Source organism: Thalassophryne amazonica, chromosome 17 (genome assembly GCF_902500255.1).
Source record: "Thalassophryne amazonica chromosome 17, fThaAma1.1, whole genome shotgun sequence".
Lineage (NCBI taxonomy): Eukaryota > Metazoa > Chordata > Actinopteri > Batrachoidiformes > Batrachoididae > Thalassophryne > Thalassophryne amazonica.
The window spans coordinates 61,858,563-61,884,677 of NC_047119.1; the positions used below are offsets into that span (position 1 = coordinate 61,858,563).

Sequence of the window (26,115 nt, forward strand, 5' to 3'; positions counted from 1 at the left end):
GTACTCTGCATCTTTATTGTGGCTTGTTTTATGCTGGATGCCCTTCCTGACACAACCCTACTTATTTATCTGGGCTTGGGACCGGCACACAGAGTGTACTGGCTGCACACCCCATGTGGCTGAGTTATGCACTGCCTAACACATTAAAATGAGCGTAGTGCTGAAGACAATTTTAAGTGATCAACGATAATACTCAACAAATCATCTATTTTGATTCTTTTTAGCCCTTTATGAAACAACAGAATGAGTCTGCTTTCAGTGGAGCCATTAGGTGCGCATTTAATATGCTGCTGGAGGGTGAAGATAAAAGTGGAATTTTTTTTTTGTCACAAACAAGGGCTCTGTCATGTAACTGCTTGTTTTGTTTTTACATTTTGAAGTTGAACCTTGTATTCAGATGCAGCCTGAACTTGCTGCTAGATGTTTCTTGTCCTGTTCTGTGTCAGATATAGTCCAAAAACAGCCAGTTTTTCTTTGTTTTCTTCATGTACATTGTGCAGAACTCTCAGCTGTTCTGCGCATCATCTTCTCGAGTTTATATGAAAAGAGAAGCTGTATGTAACAAGAGCCAACAACAAGCCATATGGCAAATGTACTTGTATAAAAAGTACACTGTTAAAAAATGACTTTATTAAAGTAGAAACACAGGTTTACATAACACACGAGAAGTGCTCATTACCAGTGGCTAGCTACTTTATTCCAACCCCCCACAATTAACATTTATGAAATAGATTGATATTTGTGAACTGATTCAAATTCATCTACATCCACACTGCAATGCATCAAAGGATTATCTTTTTTCCCCAACCCCAAGTATTTGTGACTGTAACTCCCTATTGTAGTGCTTGACAAAGGCTTTCCAAAATAATCCTTTGCCCATGTGGTTATATCAATTATTGATGAATTATTGTTGTTGATGCAGTCTCATCTGAGTGGTTAGAGATCACAGGTGTTCAATTTAGGCTTGTGCCTTTGTTGCTCTTTACACAGTGAAATTCCTCCAGATTCCTTGAATTGTTTAATGATATGCACTGTAGAGAGAGAAATATGCAATTTCCTTTCTGTGACCAACATAGTTTTAAAACATTTAATATTTTTCTAATGCATTTGTTGATAAACAGAAGATCCTCTGCCCAACCTTGCTCCTCAAACACTCAACCTTTTGTCAATACCGCTTTTGTACCAAATCAAGATTATAATCACCTGTTGACCTCAACTGTTTGAAATAACATTATTTATTAATTTTCACCTCATTACTCGCCCTAAAATGCCCTTTTCCAAACTTTTGTGCAATGTGTTACAGGCCTGAAATGCAGGAATGGATGTATATTAAACAAAATTAAGTTGACTACATGAAACATGAAATATCTTGGGTTCATACTGTCTCCAATGAAGCGAAAGTCAAAGTAAAAGTAAAATCAAAGCATTTTTTCCCCCTCAGTCATCTTCAACTGCTTATCTAGGATCGGGTTGCGGGGGCAACAGCTCCAGTAGGGGACCCCAAACTTCTCTTTCCTGGCCCACGTTAACCACATCTGCCTGGGGGATCCCAAGGTGTTCCCAGGCCAGTGTGGAGATATAATCTCCACCGATGCATCTTTTCTTTCTTTCTTTCTTTTTATTTATTTATTTTTTGCATTTTTCACATCATCCCAACTTTTTTTCTGGAATCATCTAAAACCTTACTGTATGAAGAGGAATTCCTCGTGTTTGTAAAATGATGACCCACTACAAGCCTGACATAGTGAATAAAAACTGAAATGAGTATCTTGAAACTAATATTTTAAAATAACTATGTAGAATTAAAGTAAACATTTTAACGGACTAAGACTTACTGTTTGATAACACAGAATATGTACGGTTGACAAAAATTGAATGTTTACCAAAACAAACTTGCATTTTCAGAGACATGCTGCAAATTGCAAAATAAAAAAAATACAATCACAGCTGCACAGACTGAAGTCTCGAATGTGCCCACAGAACTGAAACTGAACCAAAAACTGTCTATTATTCATGTTGTAAAGTTAGTGTTGGGCTGCACTGTGTTACAGCCAACAGGTGTGAAAACAGAACAGTCTCTCCTCGTTCCACAGCTGATTTTATTGATAAATTTGTCCTCTGTGAAATCAAATGTTCTACTGTTGAGGTTTAACAGCAATCTGAATTCTTCTACACAAGCTATAAACACAGGAGAACCAGAGACGAGATATCAGTCGGACACACAGCAGGGTTCTCTCCTGTGGAGATGTGGCTGCTGACTGTTTGTTCTACTTACTAGGACTTCTCTCCTCGACCAGGTCACAGGCACAGAGGTGGTCCGAGTCGATGGAGATGGGTTTTTGACGAATCCAGAACTTCGTACTGGCTTTCTGATTGGTGACGGGATCAATCTCCACCTTCTCTCCTGAAATACCTTAACACAAACATGTGCGTGTCAGTCCATGGGCAGGACACAATGTACACATACTAACCATTTACCGATGTGTCTCGTTTATGAAGTCCAGTCTGGAAATATCTGAACGGCACCAGTTTAATTATTTTGTCTCAATGTGCCACAACAGTGAAAATAATATGCACTTGGTTTCATTGGACAAAATTTGTTTTAATGTCGACCCTCACATTCTGGGATTCAAACATAACTGGAGAACTTGCGGCTAAAGCGCTCTTTAGCTGGGTGTGTGCTACTATGTCATCGTCTAATTTACAAGCAAAGAAAAGATGCTGATTTCAAAGAGAGACGTTTTCATTTGGAATGTTGCTTTGAAGTTTTTGTCTCAGATCAAAGAGCCGTCACAGTCAGTAAAGTGGGTGACCACACAAAAGTAATTCATCAGCACAAGTGAATAAAAACATCAGGTGTGTCCAAATCAGCAGTTTGTACATTTTGAAAGCAGATGAAGCTGAGTTTTGGAACACAAAAAACACCTGAAAGACCACAGATAGTAACTGCAGTGGATGAAAGAAGAATTGTTTCCTGTGTGAAGAAAAACCCCTTCACAGCTGCTGTTCAGATCAAGAACACTGTGTAGGAAGTAGTCAATATACATAATTTACCACAGCATGAAAGTTACTGCTTATTGTTTTACCAATGGGTCTATTTGTTGCATGAGACCCAACCAGAGGCACCCTGGAGACATAATATTTGAAAGAGTAAAACATAATCTACCCAGCTGGACATCTGTGGTGAAGCGCAGCTTGTGAATCATACTGATCTTAAAGGACTTGTAGTGGTGACTGTTCAGCATGTCCTGGACTGAGGTGATGTCTATAGGAGGATCTTCCTCTGAGCTTTCCTCACCCCTAGAGCCTGTAGAGAAACCAAAAACACCTACTGTGAAGTCCAAGTTACATCTGACAGGAATGTCATTTATTTTAGGTGAGAGCTGGCATGACTCTGCTGTTGTGTCCACGTGGCAGCCGTGGAACAGAACATGCTCACTGGGATTACACTTACTATTTTCCCTGACCAGGCAAAACTCAAGTGTACTCTGGCTTTCCAGTGTGCTGTCGAGGTCCACTGAGACATTAGGCTCCATCTGCTTCTCCAGGCGATACATGGGACCTGTGGAAATATGACAGCATCACAACACAGGTTGGTAACTCAGTTTTTCTTTATTATGGCTGGGGCCCGACCAATATACATTTTTGGCGGGTTGATACAACACAAAAATTAGGGAGTTAAAAAAACAAGTACTATACAATATATCTGGTGATATATAAGTGGTTTTATTCCCTAACATTGACCAAATATAAGAGCAAAAAAATGCGAAACCTATTTCATTTATACAGAAATACAGCTGCCTGGGAGCCTATTACACCAGCTTGGATCATTTTACTTGAGCAACCAACGTCATCCTGTGTCACACTCCCTTCAATTGGATTGCCAGTCATGTTGCATCAATTAGCATTTGCAGAAAATAGACTACTCATCTATTTTGGCCCCAGCTATATCTGGTAGCATAGTGGCTATTTGTAAAAAGCCAACTGAAAACAAATGTCAGCTGGTCAATTTGCCTCTGTGGCTTGCACTGCAAGTGATCAAGGGGTGATGGGAGTCCCAGCCATGCTTGACAGCGCTGTAAACAATGCTGTCGGAGCACCCTCTACTGAACAAACTAAATGATGACAGAAATTCCAACAGTGGAGGAGGAAGAAGAACCTTTATTGTCATTGCATATTTTATATATATATACACGAGGTCTGTCAATAAAGTATAGGTCCTTTTTATTTTTTTCAAAAACTATATGGATTTCATTCATATGTTTTTACGTCAGACATGCTTGAACCCTCGTGCGCATGCGTGAGTTTTTCCACGCCTGTCGGTGACGTCATTCGCCTGTGAGCACTCCTTGTGGGAGGAGTCGTCCAGCCCCTCGTCGGAATTCCTTTGTCTGAGAAGCTGCTGAGAGACTGGCGCTTTGTTTGATCAAAATTTTTTCTAAACCTGTGAGACACATTGAAGTGGACACAGTTCGAAAAATTAAGCTGGTTTTCGGTGAAAATTTTAACAGCTGATGAGAGATTTTGAGGTGATACTGTCGCTTTAAGGACTTCCCACGGTGCGAGACGCGCAGCGCTCTCAGGCACCGTCGTCAGCCTGTTTCAAGCTGAAAACCTCCACATTTCAGGCTCTATTGATCCAGGACGTCGTGAGAGAACAGAAGTTTCAGAAGAAGTCGGTTTCGGCATTTTATCCGGATATTCCACTGTTAAAGGAGATTTTTTTAATGAAAGACGTGCGGACGGATTGCATCGTCGGCTCGCAGCCGCTGCGACGCTCCGCCACTGGAAAAACACCTCTGTTGGAAGCTTTAAGGACAAGTTGGAACATGTCCAGCTGTTAAACAATTTCTCATATACTCACTCCACTGAAAGCCATCAGAAGCCGCCTGGATTTTACAAATGGTTAACACGGAGGTGTTTTTCCTGTGCTGCCACACAGGCCAATAGCATTAGAGCTACTGCCAACAGCAAGCCAATCAGAGCGCGGCATACAAAGGTCAGGAACTAGCTGACAGATGCTGGTTGAAAAAATGGCAACAAACATGTCAACAACAGCAGAAAATTGTCTGTCAGCGAGGTTTGCTGAATTCACAGAGGAGGAACTGGTGGAAATATTGAACTCCAAGATATAACTCCAAGAAAATACTGAATGCCAAAAACACTAAGAAGGTAGACAAGGACGCTACTGACGTTTTAGAAGCAGTCATCACATCAGAATCAATCATATGCTGTTCACAACAAAATAAGTTGATCTAATTTACTTGACTCTTTGTTGTTTGCTTAATTTGGCTATGCCTCGTCCAATATAACTTTTCTTCATCCAATATTTCTCTATGTTGGACTCCTTACCATCCATTATTTGTATAATATATATATAAATAACAAAATTTGTTCTCTACATTTAACACATCCTAATTACAGTTAGGCACAATCCAACCACTGGGGTAGCCACAGTCCAGTGCCCGGGGACCAACTCCAAATGTAGAGACACTGCCTCTTTCAAGGGCAGAGGAAGGAGCAGATCCTAAATAAGCATGTTTATTTTTATTGTGGGAGGAAACCAGAGTGCCCGGAGAAAACTCACGCAGACATGGGGAGAACATGCAACCTTCACACAGAAAGGGCGGGAAGCAATCCCACAACCTTCTAGCTGTGAGGCACCAGTGCTAACCACTAATCCACCATGCCGCTCAAGTGTTTTACTGCACTGTTTATTCTGTCAAATGAGAGTTGTCATAAATAATGCCGATACCAATATACGAGGTATGTCAGAAAAGTTCCAGGACTGGTGTCACAAAAAATTTATTTCAAATCCAAACTACAAACTACCAAATTACCCCCTTCAAAGTAATTCCTCTGGAGTCACATGCACTTTCCCATCCTTCTCTGCCACGCTTACATGCACTCCTGGAGGATTCTTCTGGGATTCTCTGTAGCTCTGTCGTCATGGCCTTTTTGATGTAGTGCACATCTTCAAAACGATGACCAGAGAATCACCGCATGCAAGTGTGTCAGGACATCCTCGAGTGTCTTGAAACCGAACAAGACTTGTTAGGGAGAGTCATCACCGGTGATAAGTCATGGATCGTTGAGTACGACCCAGAGACCAAACGCCACAGCCTTCAGTGGAAGAGCCCGAATTCCCCAAGGCCGAGAAAGCAAGCCAGTTGAAGTTCAAAGCCATGTTGATCACATTCTTCGATGTGAGGGGCATCATCCACTGCAAGTTCTTACCACAGGGCCAGACGATCAACCGGCATGTCTACAAAGAGATACTGCAGTGTTTGTTTTGTCTAGTACGCAAGAGTTGTGGCAAGACAACTCATGGGTGCTTCACCATGACAACGCACCTGCCCACAATGCCCTGAGTACCTGAGAGTTCCTGCCGCAGAAGAACATCACTGTGCTGTAGCAATCTCCCTACTCGCCCAACCTGGCTCCATGTGATTTTTTTTCCTCTTCCCCACACTCAAGGGGGTCATCAAGGGAACCCATTTTGAAGATGTGCACGAAATCAAAAAGGCCGTGACATGCGGAGAATCCCGGAAGAATCCTTTCAGGAGTGCATGCAAGTGTGGCAGAGAAGGATGGGAAAGTGCATTAGACACCAGGAGGATTACTTTGAAGGGGATAACTTGTAGTTTGTAGGTCCAATTTGAAATAAATTTTTTGTGACACCAGTCCTGGAACGTTTCTGACATACCTTGTAATTTTGAAGGGCTTATACTGGCTGATATTACCTGCCAACCAATTTAGCTTTTCTAATTCTGATTAAGGAATTGGTCTGAAATCAGTAATATCAAAACTGCTGCCAACATATTGTTTTTCCTGCACAGACAGGACGCTGACCTGCAGATCCATCTCTCATATCACCCTCTAAAGCTACCTTAGCTTTTAATCACATGCTCAGGACACCTGGAATTTTTTTTTTTTTTCCACATTTTCCAGACAATAAGTCGCATCAGAGGGTAACTCGCAGTGGAGTTTAACTTGAAACCTTTTTTCTAGATTACCAGCTCTTTAATTTTAGGATTTTTGTGCATTATAGTGTACTTTTAGTGTGCTTGTTTAACTCAGCCACATGGGGTGAGCGGCCAGTACATTCTGAGTGCTGGTCCCAAACCCAGACAAATGAGTAGGGTTGTGTCAGGAAGGGCTTCCGGCAATAAAACAAGCCAAAATCACCATGCAGAGTACAAACTGAATTTCCATACAGGATCGGTCAAGGCCTGGGTTACTTAACAACGACCGCCACCGGTTCCGTTGCCCAATAGGGTGCCGGCAGAAATTGGGCTACTGCTGGACGAAAAAGAAGAAGAGGAGGAGAACGTGTCCAGAGACAGCGAGAGAAGAGGAAAACTAGAAAAGGTGGAAATGAGAGTCAGGACTTTGAATGTTGGCAGGATGACTGGTAAAGGGAGAGAGATGGCTGATATGCTGGAGAGGAGAAAGGTCGACATACTGCGTGTGTGCAAGAAACCAAGTGAAAGGGAAGTAAAAGCAGGAGCAGAGGCGGTGGGTTCAAGTTGTATCATGGTGAGGATAGGAACAGAAATAGTGTTGTGGTCATTTTAAAGGAAGAGTATGTTAAGCGTGTGCTGGAGTGGTAAGCGAGCGTCCGTCAGGGTGACGAGAGTGAAGTTAGAAATTGAAGGGGTGATGATGAATATCATCAGTACCTATGCCTCACGAGTACGTTGCGAGATGAGGGAGATTTCTGGAGTGAGTTAAATGAGGTGGTGGAGAGTGTGCCCAAGCATGAATGAGTGGTAACTGAAGCGGACATCAATGGGCATGTTGGTGAGTTAACACGGTTTTAAAAAGGAATAGTTTGGACCATGTATCATCCTTACTTATCAAGTTATGGGGTAACATATGTCACATGTCATAGAATCCAATAGACATAGATCTTGTTTGACCTTTACTTTGGAGACCAAGCATTCAACACTATCAGCACTATTCCATTTATTAATCCTATTAGCTCAACCAATAATTTGCATCACTTTTTACCAAAATTAGAGCAACTTTAACTTTTGACCCCTGTACAAAATGACACTGACCTTTGTCACCATTCTTGCTGTTTTTGCCCCGTAACTCCATAGAATTCAGTCTCAGATAGTCCAAACTATAACTTTTTGGAATCTTTATGATCAGGCCAATAATGTGGAATATTTTTCAATATGATTGGAGCATCTTTTACTTTTGACCTCAGTGTAATTCTTCAACTGACCCCTACCTGACCACCGATTGAAAAGTCAAGTGGCCAAACGTTTTTTTCAAAAGAGGAGTGTCTAAGGAGTATTTCTACCGAATTTGATGTTTTTAAATCAACATTTGCATGATTGTTTCACTTATCTGCTGCACTACTGCTTGCTTGCAGCACTGCTATGACATGTCATGGGCACAGAAAGCTACAGATGGTGAACACATGCTGATGTAAAAGTCTTCTTTCCCTCTCTCTCTGACTCCCCTCCCCTCCATCCCTTCTGTAATAAGGCTGTAACAACAAAATGCTGAAAAAAGTGAAGCGCTGTGAATACTTTTCAGATTCACTGTATGATTTTTATGGTCTGCATTTTTGCCATGAGTGGACCTATAACACTGAGGTATTTGATGATCGGTGAGTGTTCAGTGCCTACAAGTCTATATAATCAAGTGAGTGTGTGTTTGCTTGTGTCTGTACATAAGACCTTGGCAATAAACCTCCCAGTCGCATTGCAAAACTTTCAAGCTTGCTTGAAGTCAAGCAATATGACCCCATCTAACCAACATGCAGAATCTTACTGCAGTTACAACACAGAAACTGTGTGCATTTCTGCACAATCCTGCCATGCCACGCATTCCTACCTCGTGTTTGGCCAAGTCAAGGTCTGAAATGCTGTTTTGGGCTTAAAGGGGACTATGGGGCTTTGGTGGAAATTTGTGGTCTGCTAAGTGCTGTTCTAGTTTTATATATCTCCTAACATACTCACCACACCTATCAGGTCTGTGTGCAGTATTCTTATTTATGATCAAGGGAAAGTGTGCTGAACTCTTTTAAAGAAATATAATTACCTGAACCTTTTTGGGATCCTTTTCTCTTTTTGAGTGCTTTCTGCAGAATATCTTTCATGGTTACCTTCAGACTATCCACAGGTATTAGAGAAAAACCATGTGCAGCATTTCTGGAATGAAAAAAAGACAATAAGTTGGGAAAGACAACAGACAGTAACATGTCACAGAAAAAGTGATTCATGTGTGTTTTATTTTGGGACTGGCTGCAACTTAAGTCTGGATTTTGTGACTGTACCGCTATACATTTGTGCTATACTGAGCATTGTGCACAGACTGTTACGTGACTGCTCACCTTTACAAGCCACCACCAGGAGAAGTATCACATACAGTAATGAAATGGACAGTGCAGAAGAAGCCCAGAAAAAGAAGCCAGGAGATTCAGGAAACCCCAACTTCTGGTCTTGATTAATGAAGCTCAGCGGAAGTGGAAAACGTACCTCTTGACGTATGGTTCCAAACATAATCCACACCCAATATACCCCAATTTTAAAAGTCCACTTTAGAGTGGAAACATGTTTACAGCCTATACAGGAACCTGGGGGAGAAATAACTGTAGCAACGGACCATCAAAGAAGTCTGTGCTCCGGGGTTTCTGTTGAGTGAAATTTTAGTATTATTTAATTAGGTCTGAGACTGAGGTTACCATTCAGGAGCAGGTACCTTGGTGACATTACGTCCACTGATGGTGTGACGGTTACTAAGGCAATATGGCGGTCATACATTTCAGTACCCACACCCAAGCCATCAGTTATAAAAACCAAGTCCACAATTATATGTAATATGTATATGTTGTGGACATGAACAAGCGAAGTTCTTCAGCATCTCACCATGTAATTTCCGGTTTGTGGCTTTTTACAACTATGTTGCCCGGTCTGTAGCTTTGTCTCCCATGGGCAGATTTTTTTTATTTTTTTTATGCCATTTCCGGTTTGTGCCTTCATCTACCATAGAGTGAGCTTCACTCGTATTATTCAAGCACCCAACCAAAAATTTGCCTGTTATGCTGCATTTACACATAGGCAAGATACCTTACGAATGTCATATTTGCATCATTCTTGGCACATTCCTGACATTCTTAATGTGACTTAACGCATCTGAATAGGTTTCTTAATAGTGCGTGTTGGTGTGTGATATTCGTGGAGCATGTTTTTGGCTGTCAAAAAAATCTTCCATGAATGTCACACATCACCCTCAATTCACCTCATGCCGTGGAGGTCGCAACTGAGCGTGTTGATCCGTCTTGATTAGTGGTGATCCTTAGAGTGTGACAGCGTTCTTCTCTGACGTGTGCACAATTAAACCCTGCTACACCGCATTCAGTTTCATTGCAGCAGTATGCTGAAGGACAGTGAGGCCAAGCCAGCTAAAAGTTTCATTCCAGTGCTCATCAGCATGCTCCCACAGGTGGAACACCTGCTGCTGCTGCTGCCGTTCCTGATGTTTGGGAAAACGAGTAAGACAAAAGCCGTGTGGAGCCACACATCTGGCTCTCTGTGTCCTCCTCCTCTCTGCGCCACTCCATGGCACAGAGCCCAACTAAGTATGCAATCACAATGTTCTTCTGTTGTGGATTTTAATAAAACTGGAGCGATGTTAAGATTTTATCCATCCCACCCAGGTCACACTGGTCTTGGCCATGCTCCACCTCTTTGCCTATTTATGGCTTCACTAGGGGTGGAGTAGAGTTAAGCACTGCCAAGATGGTGATTTCCAGAACCACATAACTTGAGCTTCAAAGAAACCAAGCAAGTATTTCAGATGGGTATCTTTCAGATATTGTCCAAAATTACTGGATTGTATATCTGAAGTAAAACAAAACAAAAAGACTTCTATTGGACATCATTCATGCTTTAAGCTATGTATGTTTTTATGTCTTTAAGGGATGTGATGGCGGGAAAAAAGAAGAAGAGGAGTTTATACAAGGTTTATTGAAAGTTCTGCAAAAGGATCAGCAGCACAGAATTCTGTCAAGCTGTCTGATAGAAAGTGTTTGGTTGAGGTTTTATGAAGAAACAGTGAAACAGTCACATCGGCAAGATGCCTTCTGACAACAGGAAAGGGAGTATAGGCAACAAACAAAAAGATCCTGACAGAGAAACGTCTGAAAGACAAGAGTTGCAGCAAAGCATGTGTAGCTCAAGGTCCTCAGCATGTGTAAGATTAAGGAAATAAGTGACATAAAAGCATGCGATACAAAAGTAATAAATAGAAGCATCCAACAGGAAGTAGAATATTTGTTTCATAACTTGCAGAGACAAAAATATTTATTAACAGATTATGTGTAGCTGTTTAAAGACAGGGAAAACTGTACTGGAATTGGCAAATACTCGAAGTGAGGAAGATTTATTTACTTATAACAAGTTTAAAAAAACAAAACAGTTTGCAATAAAACAAAAATCTGCCAATGGAACAAGTGAAACTTTCCTGAATATTTTGTGAAATAAGATCTTGAAATTCACTTAGAAAACTCATTTTGAGCTTTAGTTTACCAGTATTAGGAAGTGTTACATCTTCTGCAAGTAACACAGCAGCTTAAAAAAAATGCCACAGTGAGTCAGGAAAGCTTGTACTGTTTCGGACACAACTCAAAACGAGATGTTTCAGAGGCTCTTTCACTTAAAAATTTACCGTATTTTCAATAGTATAAGATGCACCATATTTCTGTTTATCAGCTGTAAACATGGGCCAAATCAGCATGTGGTTCCACCTTGGATCTGCTTTGGCAACACCGAATGAAACGAAGGAGAAGCTGAAGGGACTGACTTTTTTTTTTTAACTCTTTAATTTGGAATTTTTGTACATTGTTGAGGTGTCATTAACTCATAGTATTATTTCATTTAGTGCATTGATTCTTTAGAAAGTCCTGTACAAATAGTCATTGTAATTACTAATTATTATTACTAATGAACATATGTAAGTTGCAGGACCTCCCAAACTAGTACAAAGAAAAAAAACAAAAAAAACAACATAATTCCTATTTCAGAAAATAGGGTATTTATCTAAAAACAAGTCCTTATATCTTACTGGTATTCTACTTTTTAAGTAAGTGATTGTGTTTTTTTAAGTGCAGATTAGATATTCTGACTGGAAATTAGACAAACATACTTGGAGAGATCCTGATTTTTGCAGTGTCTTAGCAATCACCTGGCACCAGATGTTGATCCAGACTTTACTTAACATTGTGACAAATGTTTTATTGATTTATTATAAATCCACAGCATTTTGTAATTCGCTATTTCACAGTTGTGAATTTCACACCTGTGAAATTGTGGCCGTGACTCATGCAAGGGGTCGGTTTTAGCAGAGTTCCGGTTCAGGGCACAATGTAAACACACCTCGTGAAGTATGGAAAAGAAGACAACATAGTAAGGGTCCATTTTCAGAAAAGAAGCTTGTATAATGTGGCCAAGGCATTTTATGTTAAAAACAGACAACAGACTTATTCCTATACATTTTGACCTGCAGAGTTCAAAAATTGCTGTTGGCATGCTGTATCTTTACCCCTCCCCCCTAATTTGCATAAAGTAAAATCGCCACCAATTATATCAAAATTTCCACAATTCTGGTTGTATATGTACTATAAAAGCAAACTAAACATCCTTTTCTATGTATTTTGACCTGCTGAATTTAAATGTTGGCAAGCTGTATCGTTACCCCTTCACCCATTATGTGCATAATTCAAAATGGCCGCTCATTTCATGAAGCTTTTCAAAAGTCTGCTTGTGTTTGCATTAGAAGAGAACATAAAACTTCGATTTCTATGTAATATGACCTGCTGAATTTAAATATTGTTGTTGGAAAGCTGTATCCCTACTCCTTCACCCCATAGTTAGCAAAAAAATGTATTTATTTAGTGACTGCCTGGTATTGTTACCGGCAAAAAAAAAGTAAGTCATCTTTAATTTGACCAAGGCAAGCAAATGAGCAAAATGAAGTTAAAAAGAATGATAGCTTGAAATGAAACATGTTTTTTGCATGTCTCTAAATGTCAAATGTGGGTAAAACTGTAAAACTAATATTTTGCTTCTGCTGCCATAAGATCACCACAAAAAGCAAGAGCAATGTGCAGATCACGATCAAACTCTGCATCTCTGAATCTTGAAGGTCTCAACATTGTGCAGAGTCTTGTCAGACTTCTCCTGGCAGAATATGCAAAGGGCCCATTTGAAAGTACTGGGGGCACTTCTGAGTCTTGCAGCTCTGGACCAGTGGAGGGACCTGCAATGGTTTCCTCTGTCTTGAGACATCAACCTTTTCTCTAGTCTCGTAATATTTGTCTTGTTGGTGAACCAACTGTAACAGGATCTATGCCATTTTAGACACATCTCCTCAGAACTCAATATCCTCTCAGTTGTGAGTTTGTTCTCCACATCTTTGAGCTTGTGATGGACTCTTGCACTACCCTGCAATGTAGCCCTTCTTTTGTCACCTGAACAAGATTTTCTTTAATGCAGGCCTGACAAATGATGTAGACATCACCATACACTGAAGAATCTCGTTTCATGCTGCCTAAGACCTCCATTTTTCAATTCAAGACACCAGAGATTGTTACCTACAGTGAGGAAAATAAGTATTTGAACACCCTGCGATTTTGCCAGTTCTCCCACTTAGAAATCATGGAGGGGTCTGAAATTTTCATCTTAGGTGCATGTCCACTGTGAAAGACATAATCCAAAAAAAAAAACCCTAAAAAAATCCGTAAATCACAATGTATGATTTTTTTTAATAATTTATTTGCATGTTACTGCTGCAAATAATTATTTCAACACCTGCTAATCAGCAAACGTTAGTCCGCCTCTAAAAAGTCCACCTCCACTGGCAACTTTCTGGCTTTAAGAAACACTAGAAGAAATCACGAAAAAAAAAATTGTGGCAGTCAGTAACGGTTACTTTTTTAGACCAAGCAGAGGGAAAAAAATATGGAATCACTCAATTCTGAGGAAAAAATTATGGAATCATGAAAAACAAAAGAACGCTCCAACACATCGCTAGTATTTTGTTGCACCACCTCTGGCTTTTATAACAGCTTGCAGTCTCTGAGGCATGGACTTAATGAGTGACAAACAGTACTCGTCATCAATCTGGCTCCAACTTTCTCTGATTGCTGTTGCCAGATCAGCTTTGCAGGTTGGAGCCTTGTCATGGACCATTTTCTTCAACTTCCACCAAAGATTTTCAATTGGATTAAGATCCGGACTATTTGCAGGCCATGACATTGACCCTATGTGTCTTTTCGCAAGGAATGTTTTCACAGTTTCTGCTCTATGGCAAGATGCATTATCATCTTGAAAAATGATTTCATCATCCCCAAACATCCTTTCAATTGACGGGATAAGAAAAGTGTCCAAAATAAACGTAAACTTGTGCATTTATTGATGTAATGACAGCCATCTCCCCAGTGCCTTTACCTGACATGCAGCCCCATATCATCAATGACTGTGGAAATGTACATGTTCTCTTCAGACAGTCATCTTTATAAATCTCATTGGAACGGCACCAAACAAAAGTTCCAGCATCATCACCTTGCCCAATGCAGACTTGAGATTCATCACTGAATATGACTTTCATCCAGTCATCCACAGTCCATGATTGCTTTTCCTTAGCCCATTGTAACCTTGTTTTTTTCTGTTTAGGTGTTAATGATGGCTTTCATTTAGCTTTTCTGTATGTAAATCCCATTTCCTTTAGGAGGTTTCTTACAGTTCGGTCACAGACTTTGACTCCAGTTTCCTCCCATTCGTTCCTCATTTGTTTTGTTGTGCATTTTCGATTTTTGAGACATATTGCTTTAAGTTTTCTGTCTTGACGCTTTGATGTCTTCCTTGGTCTACCTGTATGTTTGCCTTTAACAACCTTCCCATGTTTGTATTTGGTCCAGAGTTTAGACACAGCTGACTGTGAACAACCAACATCTTTTGCAACATTGCGTGATGATTTACCCTCTTTTAAGAGTTTGATAATCCTCTCCTTTGTTTCAATTGACATCTCTCGTGTTGGAGCCATGATTCATGTCAGTCCACTTGGTGCAACAGCTCTCCAAGGTGTGATCACTCCTTTTTAGATGCAGACTAACGAGCAGATCTGATCTGATGCAGGTGTTAGTTTTGGGGATGAAAATTTACAGGGTGATTCCATAATTTATTCCTCAGAATTGAGTGAGTCCATATTTTTTTCCCTCTGCTTGGTCTAAAAAAGTAACCGTTACTGACTGCCACAATTTTTTTTTTCTGATTTCTTATAGCGTTTCTTAAAGCCAGAAAGTTGCCATCTGAAATGACTTTAGTTTTGTGTCATGTCTGTGATCTGCTTTTTTTCTACAAAATTAAACAACTGAATGAACATCCTCCGAGGCCGGTGATTTCATAATTATTGCCAGGGGTTGTATTTGAGATCGTTAGCTGCATAAAGACACCTGTCCACCCCACACAATCAGTAAGACTCCAACTACTAACACAGCTAAGACCAAAGAGCTGTCCAAAGACACCAGAGACAAAATTGTAGACCTCCACAAGGCTGGAAAGGGCTACGGGGCAATTGCCATGCAGCTTGGTGAAAAAAGATCAACTGTTGGAGCAATTATTAGAAAATGGAAGAAGCTAAACATGACTGTCAATCTCCCTCAGACAGGGGCTCCATGCAAGATCCCACCTCGTGGTGTATCAATGATCCTAAGAAAGGTGAGGAATCAGCCCAGAACTGCACGGGATGAGCTGGTCAATGATCTGAAGAGAGCTGGCACCACTGTTTCCAAGGTTACTGTTTGTAATACACTAAGACGTCATGGGTTAAAATCATGCATGGCACGGAAGGTTCCCCTGCTCAAATCAGCACATGTCCAGGCCTGTCTTAAGTTTGCCCATTACCATTTGGATGATCCAGAGGAGTCATGGGAGAAAGTTATGTGGTCAGATGAGACCAAAATAGAACTTTTTGGTCTTAATTCCACTTGATGTGTTTGGAGGAAGAAGAATGCTGAGTACCATCCCAAAAACACCGTCCCTACTGTGAAGCATGGGGGTGGAAGCATCATGCTTTGGGGGTGTTTTTCTGCACATGGGACAGGACGAGTGCACTGTATTAAGGAGAGGATGACCGGGGCCATGTATTGCGAGATTTTGGGGAACAACCTCCTTCCCTTAGTTAGAGCATTGAAGATGGGTCATGGATGGGTCTTCCAACATGACAACCCGAAGCACACAGCCAGGATAACCAAGGAGTGGCTCCGTAAGAAGCATATCAAGGTTCTGGAGTGGCCTAGCCAGTCTCCAGACCTGAACTCAATAGAAAATCTTCGGAGGGAGCTCAAACTCTGTGTTTCTCAGTGACAGCGCAGTAACCTGGCTGATCTAGAGAAGATCTATGTGGAGGAGTGGACCAAAATCCCTGCTGCAGTGTGTGCAAACCTGGTGAAAAACTACAGGAAACGTTTGACCTCTGTAATTGCAAACAAAGGCTACTGTACCAAATATTAACATTGATTTTCACAGGTGTTGAAATACTTATTTGCAGCAGTAACATGCAAATAAATTATATATATATATATATATATATATATATATATATATATATATATATATAAAAATAAATAAAAATCATACATTGTCATTTACGGATTTTTTTTTTTTTTTAGATTATGGTCTCTCACACTGGACATGCACCTAAGATGAAAATTTCAGACCCCTCCATGATTTCTAAGTGGGAGAACTTGCAAAATCGCAGGGTGTTCAAATACTTATTTTCTGTACTGAGAACAGTCAAAATGTTTTGATCACCACTGAAGTATGTATGCAACAAGAGAAAGTGCTAACAAGAAGAAGTCACTCCACAATTGAAGTGATGAATGCAACTAAACTTAAATGCTAGAGAACACAGAGATTCAACTACATTATCTTACTACCTAACACTTTCACGATTATATGCAAATCAATCTAGTGACAAGGGACACTGGCAACCTAACACAGTGTACATAAAGAGAATCAGCAGACAAGAGACAACACAATGAATGAACCAAATCACTCATGTTTTTGCATGACTGCTTGTCCAAGAACCTAATTTTGTTCAAATCCAGATAAAGAGCTAAATTTGAATCACTTTTTAGAAAGCGGTCTCCAGGTAAGTCCAAATGTCTTTGGTGGATTATTTCACGACTACATCAGTAGACTGTTGAAGAAACCATGTGGTTAGCAGGCTGCACTCACATTCTCACAAACAGGGACTGTCTGGAAGCAAGACCAGGTGATGAATATTTCTCCACTAGTGCCAGAGTACTGAAACCAAACTTGTGGATCGGCTCATTGGAGTCCAGAGGTGGGAAGTCAGTATCCACCTCGCCATCATCTTCAGCAATGTGGAGGCAGTACACATTCACATTCTCACTGTGAAAGTGCAGAAACACATGACATACAGCAACCTGGGGGGGGGGGGGGGGAGATTTCTTCTAGAAAAATAAAATTTTGAATAAAATTTTATTGTACTGTGTCTACTCAAAATATATGTCGATGACACATTAGTTCTCACTTGAGCTTGGGCTCCCGACCCTCGCTAGTGTACTGCCAACAGATGAGTCCAATGAGGTCATGCACACGGGCGTTGGCGATGGTCACCACAGTCATTGGATGTATTTTCTCCTGAGCCATCTGCATTGATAGGTAGACGTCTATCTTTTTTGTTGCAGTTGTACCAATGTGGCCCTAAGAAAGGGTGACGTGATATGGAGGTTAGACATACATTTTCTAATTCAGAGTAAAGCGCTAAAGTCAATAGAAGCACAACTTCCTGAAGGACCATGGTACTGGAGATGTGTGACACCAGATACATTGGTAAATGTCAGTGGGCATGCAAGTTTGACTTTCTGCTATTTAAATTTTGTGCCATTTTTCAATTTTGCAGAGGGCTCTAAAATTTAGGTTGGTGGTTCTTATTGGTGCAACAGTACCAATAGTTGACGAAGTTTAATAATTAGGTGATTTTACTGAGACAAGGTCTCAATTTACAACGGCCCTGGAAGATCATTTTTTAAAAGAGCAGGATGTGGCACTGCACAGCACATGGAAGGAGGTGCTCAACAAGCAGGGGTTTAACCAAAAATAAATAAATAAATAAATACAAAAACATATATCTCACATACTAACCATTTCAGAGTTACAATCATCTTTATACAGACCCTCCCTTTTCAGACACCATATGTCATGGCACAAATTATGGATAACTTTACTTTTATTAAAAAAACAACAACAAATATGTCACTTTTACACCCAGTTCTCTTTAAGCAAGTGAAGGGATGGCGTCGGATCAGCGCCAAAACACACTCACGTAAAAAATGCGTTTGGGGCATTTTATGCGCACGCAAATCATCTCTGTGTGTGAGGAAACTGCTCCTCAAGACAACCAGCACGCTCCCGCCCTCTCCAAGATGATTTCTGCTCTCTCACTTGAAACTTATGGCACTATGGGGGGAGGGTTTTGGCACTATGGGGAGGGAACCAGGTCGGCACTGGCTCTGCTGTGACTGGTTGTTTCTGAAGAGCGAGGTTTGATTGACAGACCTTCTCACTGACACAGAAGTCAGTCGGACACAACGGCGTTAACCAATTATCGCCTCGTTTTGCTTAAAACGTCACTCCAGTCATCCTCTGTCTCAGCAACAGATCTCTGAAGCTTCTGTACAACAATCATTTCCACATAAATTCAGTATTATTTCATAATAAATTACAGAAAGTCCTAAAAATCACCTGAGATTAATGAAGCCCACCCACCTGAGGCTGACTCTCTACACCCAAACCGATCAAGGGGAATAATGTGATTATTAACCATCAGAAGGCAAAGTAAGTAAAGCCTCTTAAATCACATGCAAACCATTATGGCACCACCTCCCTGAAGAAGACAACAGCACCTCCTTCATTTCAGAAGACTTTTGCCTCAGAGGAGGGCTGTCAATCAAACGTCGCTCTTCAGAAATGACCAATCACGGCAGCACTAGTACCGACCCCTGGTTTCCTCCCCAATAATGCCAAAACCCTCCAACATATTTCAAGCGAGAGTGCAGAAATCCACCACGCGAGCAACGATCAACTTCAAGAGGGCGGGGTTGCGCTGGTCACATATTACTTCTCGCTCACAGCACCTTTTTCTTCGCTTGAGGAGCAGTTTCCACTGAATGCACGTGTGCAAAGATAATTTACACGCATACAGTTAATATCTACACGTGTGAAGTAATGAGAATATCTTTCTTGTTATTAAAATAATGGGAGAGGATGCAGAACCTTTCAGCTGATCCTCGTACACCAATCATTAAGATGTAGACAATATGGTACTGTACGGTTAATTATTTAGGAAAAATTAACTCCAGTCAACTCATGTCAAAATACAAATCCTAAATTCAAAACAAATGCGGTGAGTAACATTCATTTTTTCATCTTTCTCCATTTCAAAAACCAGACTGCAACCTACACTAGGAAAAGGTCTGATGGTCAAATATCAACAAATCTGAACTGAAACAGTAAAAATTCATGTTTTTTTCTGTGCCGCGGAAGAATACATTTCCCTTTTCTGCAGAAATAAAAGATGGTGGTTAACAGAAATGAGAGGTCTGTGCTCAAGATCACAAAAGGATACACACCCACCCCACGGCCATACCAGCTGCTCGCATACATTACGGATCAGAGAAGAAACACCTGAACTAACAACTCGATCAATCTCTGTACATGCAATCGACAAATACAATTTATTTTTTAAAAAGAAGGGAAAATGAAACAAAATGCAGTCCAATTTTCTCCAACTGAAGAGGTTTAATCAAAGGAAGGACAGAATAATTCCGACATACCCAGTAAACCATTGTTTAAGGGATCTATAATTAGAAAAAAAATAGAATACCTTACCTTTCCATCAAATTTGGAGTATTCGTTAAAGGGGTTGTTGAGCTGCTGAGGGCATTGCTCCAGCCGCAGTGAAAGGGCCGATTTGACTCCTGTTGTCCGCGGCCGGTCTCTGAAATCCTGTTTCTCAAACAAAGATCCTAGATCCTCCCCTGAACAACAACAAGACAAAGATTTTTGTTCATTAATTGCTGCCTTGAAGCCAAAAAGGTTTTTTGTTTTTGTTTGATTTGAGACGTGGCAGTGAAATTTACCCGATTGTGAGGATGATCTCTCTTTCCATTGAATGTTTTTACATTTGATTTGATTCTGGCGTTCTTTCCTTAGCCTTTCAAGTCTTTGAGCTGAAAAAGTTAAAGGATTGTTATTTTTAGGAGACCTAAATCTTTGAGAAACCTAATGAAAAACCATCAGCATTCACAAAAACATGCTAAGCGGTTACTTTCAAGACCAAAGCCAGTTTGTTCTTCGAAAACATTCCCATTTTTCTGCAAACACTTGGACAACAAATGTGTCTGAAGGGTCCGTGATCCTCCTCCTCTGCAAGCACATTCTGATTCAAAATCAGTAACTGTTAGTATCATGAACACCGCTGCACAAAAGCATTAAATTCTGATCAATGAAGATAGCCGCGCAGTGCACAATGATCTAATATTATATCTGATATGATTACTGATGTGCGTTGCAGTAAACTTGCACAGAAACTCACATTTTAATCACACGGTAACAGGGACGTCCCGATCAAAGTCTCCTTCAACTCTCAGTCAGTCAGTCATTTAATATCAAGTATCGGCCAATACAGTCACAACAGGGAACTTTTGCTTTGCTACATAATTGCACAAAGCACCTTGCAACCACATTCAAGTCAATCCAGTGTACATGTCTGACAGTTCAACAGCCCTGCAATGCATGAAATTTATATTATTTAAAGGTGTCATCGACAATGCTTTGAATCATAGCCTTGAGCAGAAATTGGATTTCAAATGTTAAGAGTCTAGGCCACCAAAACAGAGATGGACAATCAGTCTGTGGAGGAGCAGGTGATTTTATTTTTTTTTTTGAATGAAAAAGGAATATCAATAAATTCAAGTGACATTGAAACCTGTCACCTTCTACCCCAGAGAGGTCATAATTCATTAAAAACTACAACCCTGAGGTTTGTAAATAGAAAACAAAAGATTGCTGTTCGCAAGCAAGTAAAAACCTGAAAGGAACAAATGTGTATATTAATGAACATCTAACCAAAAAACTCAGATCTTGTAAGACAGGCTCGATTTATGAAAAAGCAAAACAAGATACAGGCTATATAGATATCAAATTGTAAAATCTATATTAAACTACATGGGTTGCCAGAAGAAGCTAAAACACTATTAGAGAAGAACAAGATCTGGAGAAATATAATTGAAGAAAGGTGCAAACAAGGAAACAAAACGGTGACATCCTCATGTAAAATCAATGTCTAATCCTATAGACTGTTTTCTTCATCTGATGATGAAATTCCTGCTCAGGCGCTTAATTTAAAATTTTTTTAAGATGCTGAACATGGATTTCACAACTTTGAAAATAATATTGATCCTGATTGTTTTTTTTTTCTTGAAGGATTATCCCATTACAAATGGGACTTTCTCCATTATATTATTCATTGTATTATTAAACCTTTAACTTATATTTGCAATCTGTCACTAATGACTGGGAAATTTCCTTCTAAAATGAAAATAGCTAAGGTGATACCTTTGTTTAAATCTATTGACAAGCATGTCTTTTCAAACTATAGGCTGATTTCTTTGTTATCACAGTTTTATAAAATCCTGGGAAAAATATTTGTAAAGGGGTTGAATGATTTTATATCCAAACATCATATACTCAGTGAACAGCAGTATGGTTTTAGAAAAAGCTGCACCACTTCTCTGGCTATAATTGATTTTGTTGAACAAGTTACAAATGCAATAGAGATGAAGCAATACACTATAGGAGTTTTCTTTGATTTACAGAATGCATTTGATACTATAGATCATACTTTATTATTGAACAAATTACAGAAGTACTGCATTAGATGATTAGCCCTGGATTGGTTAGCTAGTTATTTGTGTAATAGGTATCAGTGTGTCCATTTTAGAGGGACAAATTCAGAATTATTAAGGATTACATGTAGGGTGCCCCAAGGGTCAGTCCTTGGGCCATTGCTGTTTTTGTTGTATGATAATGATATAAGTTTGGTATCAAAGTCTGTGCGTTGTATTTTGTTTGCCGATGACACGACTGTGTTCCGTAGTGGGGACAACTTTTGGAAATGATGGAGAGGGAATTACTAAATTTGAAATATTGGCCTGACTCCAATAAATTGTCACTTCATTTTAAAGTGTATTATATTTGGAAATAAGCCCAGGAATTTAAATAGAAACTTATCACTGAAGAATGTTGAAATTGAAATTGTGTCTGAAACTAAACTTCTTGGCATTTTTATTGATGATAAATTAAGTTGGAAAACTCACATATGTTAAACCGAAAATTTCAAGTTATTTCAATTTTGTATAAAGCACAATATTTTCTCCCCCAACATTCGATGGTCATGCTGTATCATTCATTACTTGTCCCAAATATGACCTATTGTATTGAGGTTTGGGGAAACACATATAAAACAAAAACAAATCCAGTTTTTGTTACAAAAGAAAGCTATAAGAGTTATAAGTTAAAAAAAAAAAAACATATTACGAACCAATTATTTGCTTGTCTGTGTATTTTGAAATTTCAAGATTTGGTGGATTATTTTATGATGATTTGAGCATCTGATGCAGATGGAAAAGCGCTATATAAATGCAGTCCATTTACCATTTATACAAGACCATTGATTCTGGGGCTCCATGCAAGATGTCATCCCGTGGGGTCAAAATGATCATGAGAACGGTGAACAAAAATCCCAGAATTACACGGAGGGACCTGATGAATGACTTGCAGAGAGCTGGAACCAAAGTAACAAAGGCTACACACTACGCAGAGGCACTCAAATCCTGCAGGGCCAGGCGTGTCCCCCTGCTTAAGCCAGTACATCCAGGCCCGTCTGAAGTTTGCCAGAGAGCATATGGATGATCCAGAAGAGGATTGAGAGAATATCATGTGGTTAGATGAAACAAAAATAGAACATTTTGGCAAAACCTCAACTCGTTGTGTTTGGAGGAAGAAGAATGCTGAGTTGCATCCCAAGAACATCATATCTACTGCGAAGCATGGGGGTGGAAACATCAAGCTTTGGGGCTGTTTTTCTGCAAAGGGAACAGGGCGACTGATCCGTGTTAAGGGAAGAATGAATGGGGCCATGTATCATGAGATTTTAAGACAAAACCTCCTTCCATCAGTGAGAGCATTGAAGATGCAACGTGGCTGGGTCTTCCAGCATGACAATGATCCCAAACACACCGCTCAGGCAACAAAGGAGTGGCTCCGTAAAAAACATTTCAAGGTCCTGGAGTGGCCAAGACAGTCTCCAGACCTCAACCCCATAGAAAATTTGTTGAGGGAGTTGAAAGTCCATGTTGCATAGTGACAGCCACAAAACGTCACTGCTCTAGAGGAGATCTGCATGGAGGAATGGGCCAAAATACCAGCTACAGTGTGTGCAAACCTGGTGAAAACTTAGAGTAAACGTTTGACCTCTGTCATTGCCAACAAAGATTATGTTACAAAGTATTGAGTTGAACTTTTGCTATTGACCAAATACTTATTTTCCACCATAATTTAAATTCATAAAAAAAAAAAATCCTACAATGTGATTTTCTGGATTTTTTTTTTCCTCATTTCGTCCCTCATAGTTGAAGTGTACCTATGATGAAAATTACAGACCTCTCTCATCTTTCTAAGTAGGAGAACATGTACAATCAGGGACTGACTAAATACTTTTTTTTACCCCACTGTAGATTAAAATAAATGAAGGCACGGATTATTGACTCTGAAAAAAAGAGAAACCTGCTCCCATCAGAGGAGACTTGGTGGACAGCGAGAGAACAGCTTGAAGTTCCTTGGTACACACGTCTGACAGGTCCTCACATGGACTGTCAACACCACCTCAATGGTGAACGACGCACAGCAGCGGCTCTACTCGATACTGAGAAGAGCAAACATATCCCAGCTGCCGCCACTGCTCTCCTTCTCCTACTTCTACCAGTGCTCAGCTGAAAGTGTTCTGACTCGGGATCTTAGTGTGGCTGCACTGGGGCTGACGAAAACACACTACAGAAGAGTGTTATTAAACCAGCAGAGGAAACTACCAGTACACAGCTGCCTGAAACACAAAGACTCAACACCCCCCCAACACAAACCTTTTACTCTTTATATAACGGCTGAGTGGATGCTTGTCATTTGATTGGTGGGTTGTATGTCACGTGACATGGATTATTTGTACCATTTGCCTTTGCATTTATATGAAATGTGCTATTGCATGCACCGACCACCGTGCAGTACCGAGGGCGGTGTTTAGCTAAACACAGAGGAGTTTGTTTTGCTGGCAGACAATGATTTAAAGGAGCTAATTGACACTGCTATTTCTTCTAACACACACACAAAAAAAAATTCACTCTGCTGAAAGCCGTCTGGAGGCATGAAGAGTTGTTAGGATGCAAAGCTGGACAAATTTCTGTCGTGATTCTTCGCTGGACTGAGGAACTAGACAAGGTCTTTTTTTTTGAAGTACATAAAGAGTGCAAGGCATCATGGACTACACTGTCACAATTTTGGACTCCAATTTAAAGTGCATGTTGGACTGTTAAGCACCAGTAGAACAAAATGTAAGTCCCTTTTCTGTTTATGAATTAATAAAATATCAAATGATGAGGATCTATTTTAGCTGTTATATAAAAACAAATTATTTTGTTTTTCATTCTTTCAATGGAATGAATATTTCATGAGAGGAAAGATGGAACATTCCATTTTTCACCTCATGAAATATTCGTAATATTGAACTCAAACATTCATTATTTGTAGAATGAAGACCAGCAATTACAGACTAATGCACTCTTTTTTTAAAATGGCAAACAGCCTAATTCTTTAACATTAACAAACAACTGATCCTTAGTGTAAAATGTTAACCTCACAATCTGTATTGTAGTATACAAACTTTGAAATTAATCTTGTTTATTTATTCCTTTATATTATTCACAATTACTAAATTACTATAACTATAAATAGCAGAAAACCGAAAATACTTTAAGTACAATTACTTCAAATATAGTAAATTACTTAAGTCAATGTACTTACTGTCATGCACTCATTCTCTCTGTCTCACACACACACACACACACACACACACACACACACACACACACACACACACACACACACACACACACACACCGTATTGTTTCCATCTTACTTATTAGCATTTAACAAAGTTTGGTTGATTTCTATCTGGTTGATTTAAGGCAGTGTTTCCCTAATCTTGGTCGTTGGAACAAAAAGTACTGCACATTTCCCATTTATCCCTGAACTAATCAGAGCAGATCAACTCAATCAGGCGTGTTCAGCAAATCATCAGCTGCTGAACAACTTTGAGTTGTGAGGACCAAAAATTGGGAAATGCAGATTTAAGTCAAGGACAAGCAAATCTTTCAAGTTACTGGTCATGCTGTTAACAACAACAATAAAAAAAAAAAAAGCCTAGAAAATAAATAAATAAATACAACCAACTTTGCCACCTGTTGGATGGTTAGTGCCCAGATTTGGTTTTAACTTAAATTTCTGAGTTATCAATTATTCTTTCGTGTTTTGTAAAAAAACAAAAACCATTCTCATTACTAAACTAAATTAGTTGATTGCACTATTCAACTGAAATTTTCAGTGCAATGATCATGTTAAGCAGAGTTAACGTTTTGTCTTAAGTTTCTGTCAGGGAAGGGAGGGGCCCATTTGAAATTCTACCTAGCAACCGGTGTGGGCGTGTCCCGTGTGAAGACTTCCACTCATCCTGCTGTGCTCAAATTCAAAAGCTGTGGATTTTTGAGAGCAACACATAACTTAAAAGACCGTTCTCTGCTAAATGCTGAAATTAGCTTAGTGTTTAAGTGCTGCTTCTTTTTTTTTCTCCGCTCAATGCCATGTACACTTGGCTGTGGGTTTTTGAAAGAAACACTGACTTAAAGAAAGTGGAATGCAGGCTTCAAGTTAATTATTTGTTGATAACTTTCTGGAAATTAGT

General features: G+C 39.8%; 1 protein-coding gene across 2 annotated transcripts in view; it reads right to left on the reverse strand.

Moving 5' to 3' along the window:
* The window catches only part of mapkap1 (MAPK associated protein 1), a 49,388-nt gene that overhangs the window by 14,743 nt on the left and 8,530 nt on the right, over positions 1 to 26,115 (reverse strand). For both annotated transcript variants that reach the window (XM_034192060.1, XM_034192059.1), the window contains 8 exons: positions 20,186 to 20,275; positions 19,935 to 20,083; positions 17,575 to 17,747; positions 17,256 to 17,432; positions 9,058 to 9,167; positions 3,455 to 3,562; positions 3,167 to 3,307; positions 2,276 to 2,413 (listed from right to left, as the gene is read on the reverse strand). In XM_034192060.1, the coding sequence (XP_034047951.1) occupies positions 2,276 to 2,413; positions 3,167 to 3,307; positions 3,455 to 3,562; positions 9,058 to 9,167; positions 17,256 to 17,432; positions 17,575 to 17,747; positions 19,935 to 20,083; positions 20,186 to 20,275 (1,086 nt within the window). The remainder of the gene's footprint in view (positions 1 to 2,275; positions 2,414 to 3,166; positions 3,308 to 3,454; positions 3,563 to 9,057; positions 9,168 to 17,255; positions 17,433 to 17,574; positions 17,748 to 19,934; positions 20,084 to 20,185; positions 20,276 to 26,115) is intronic.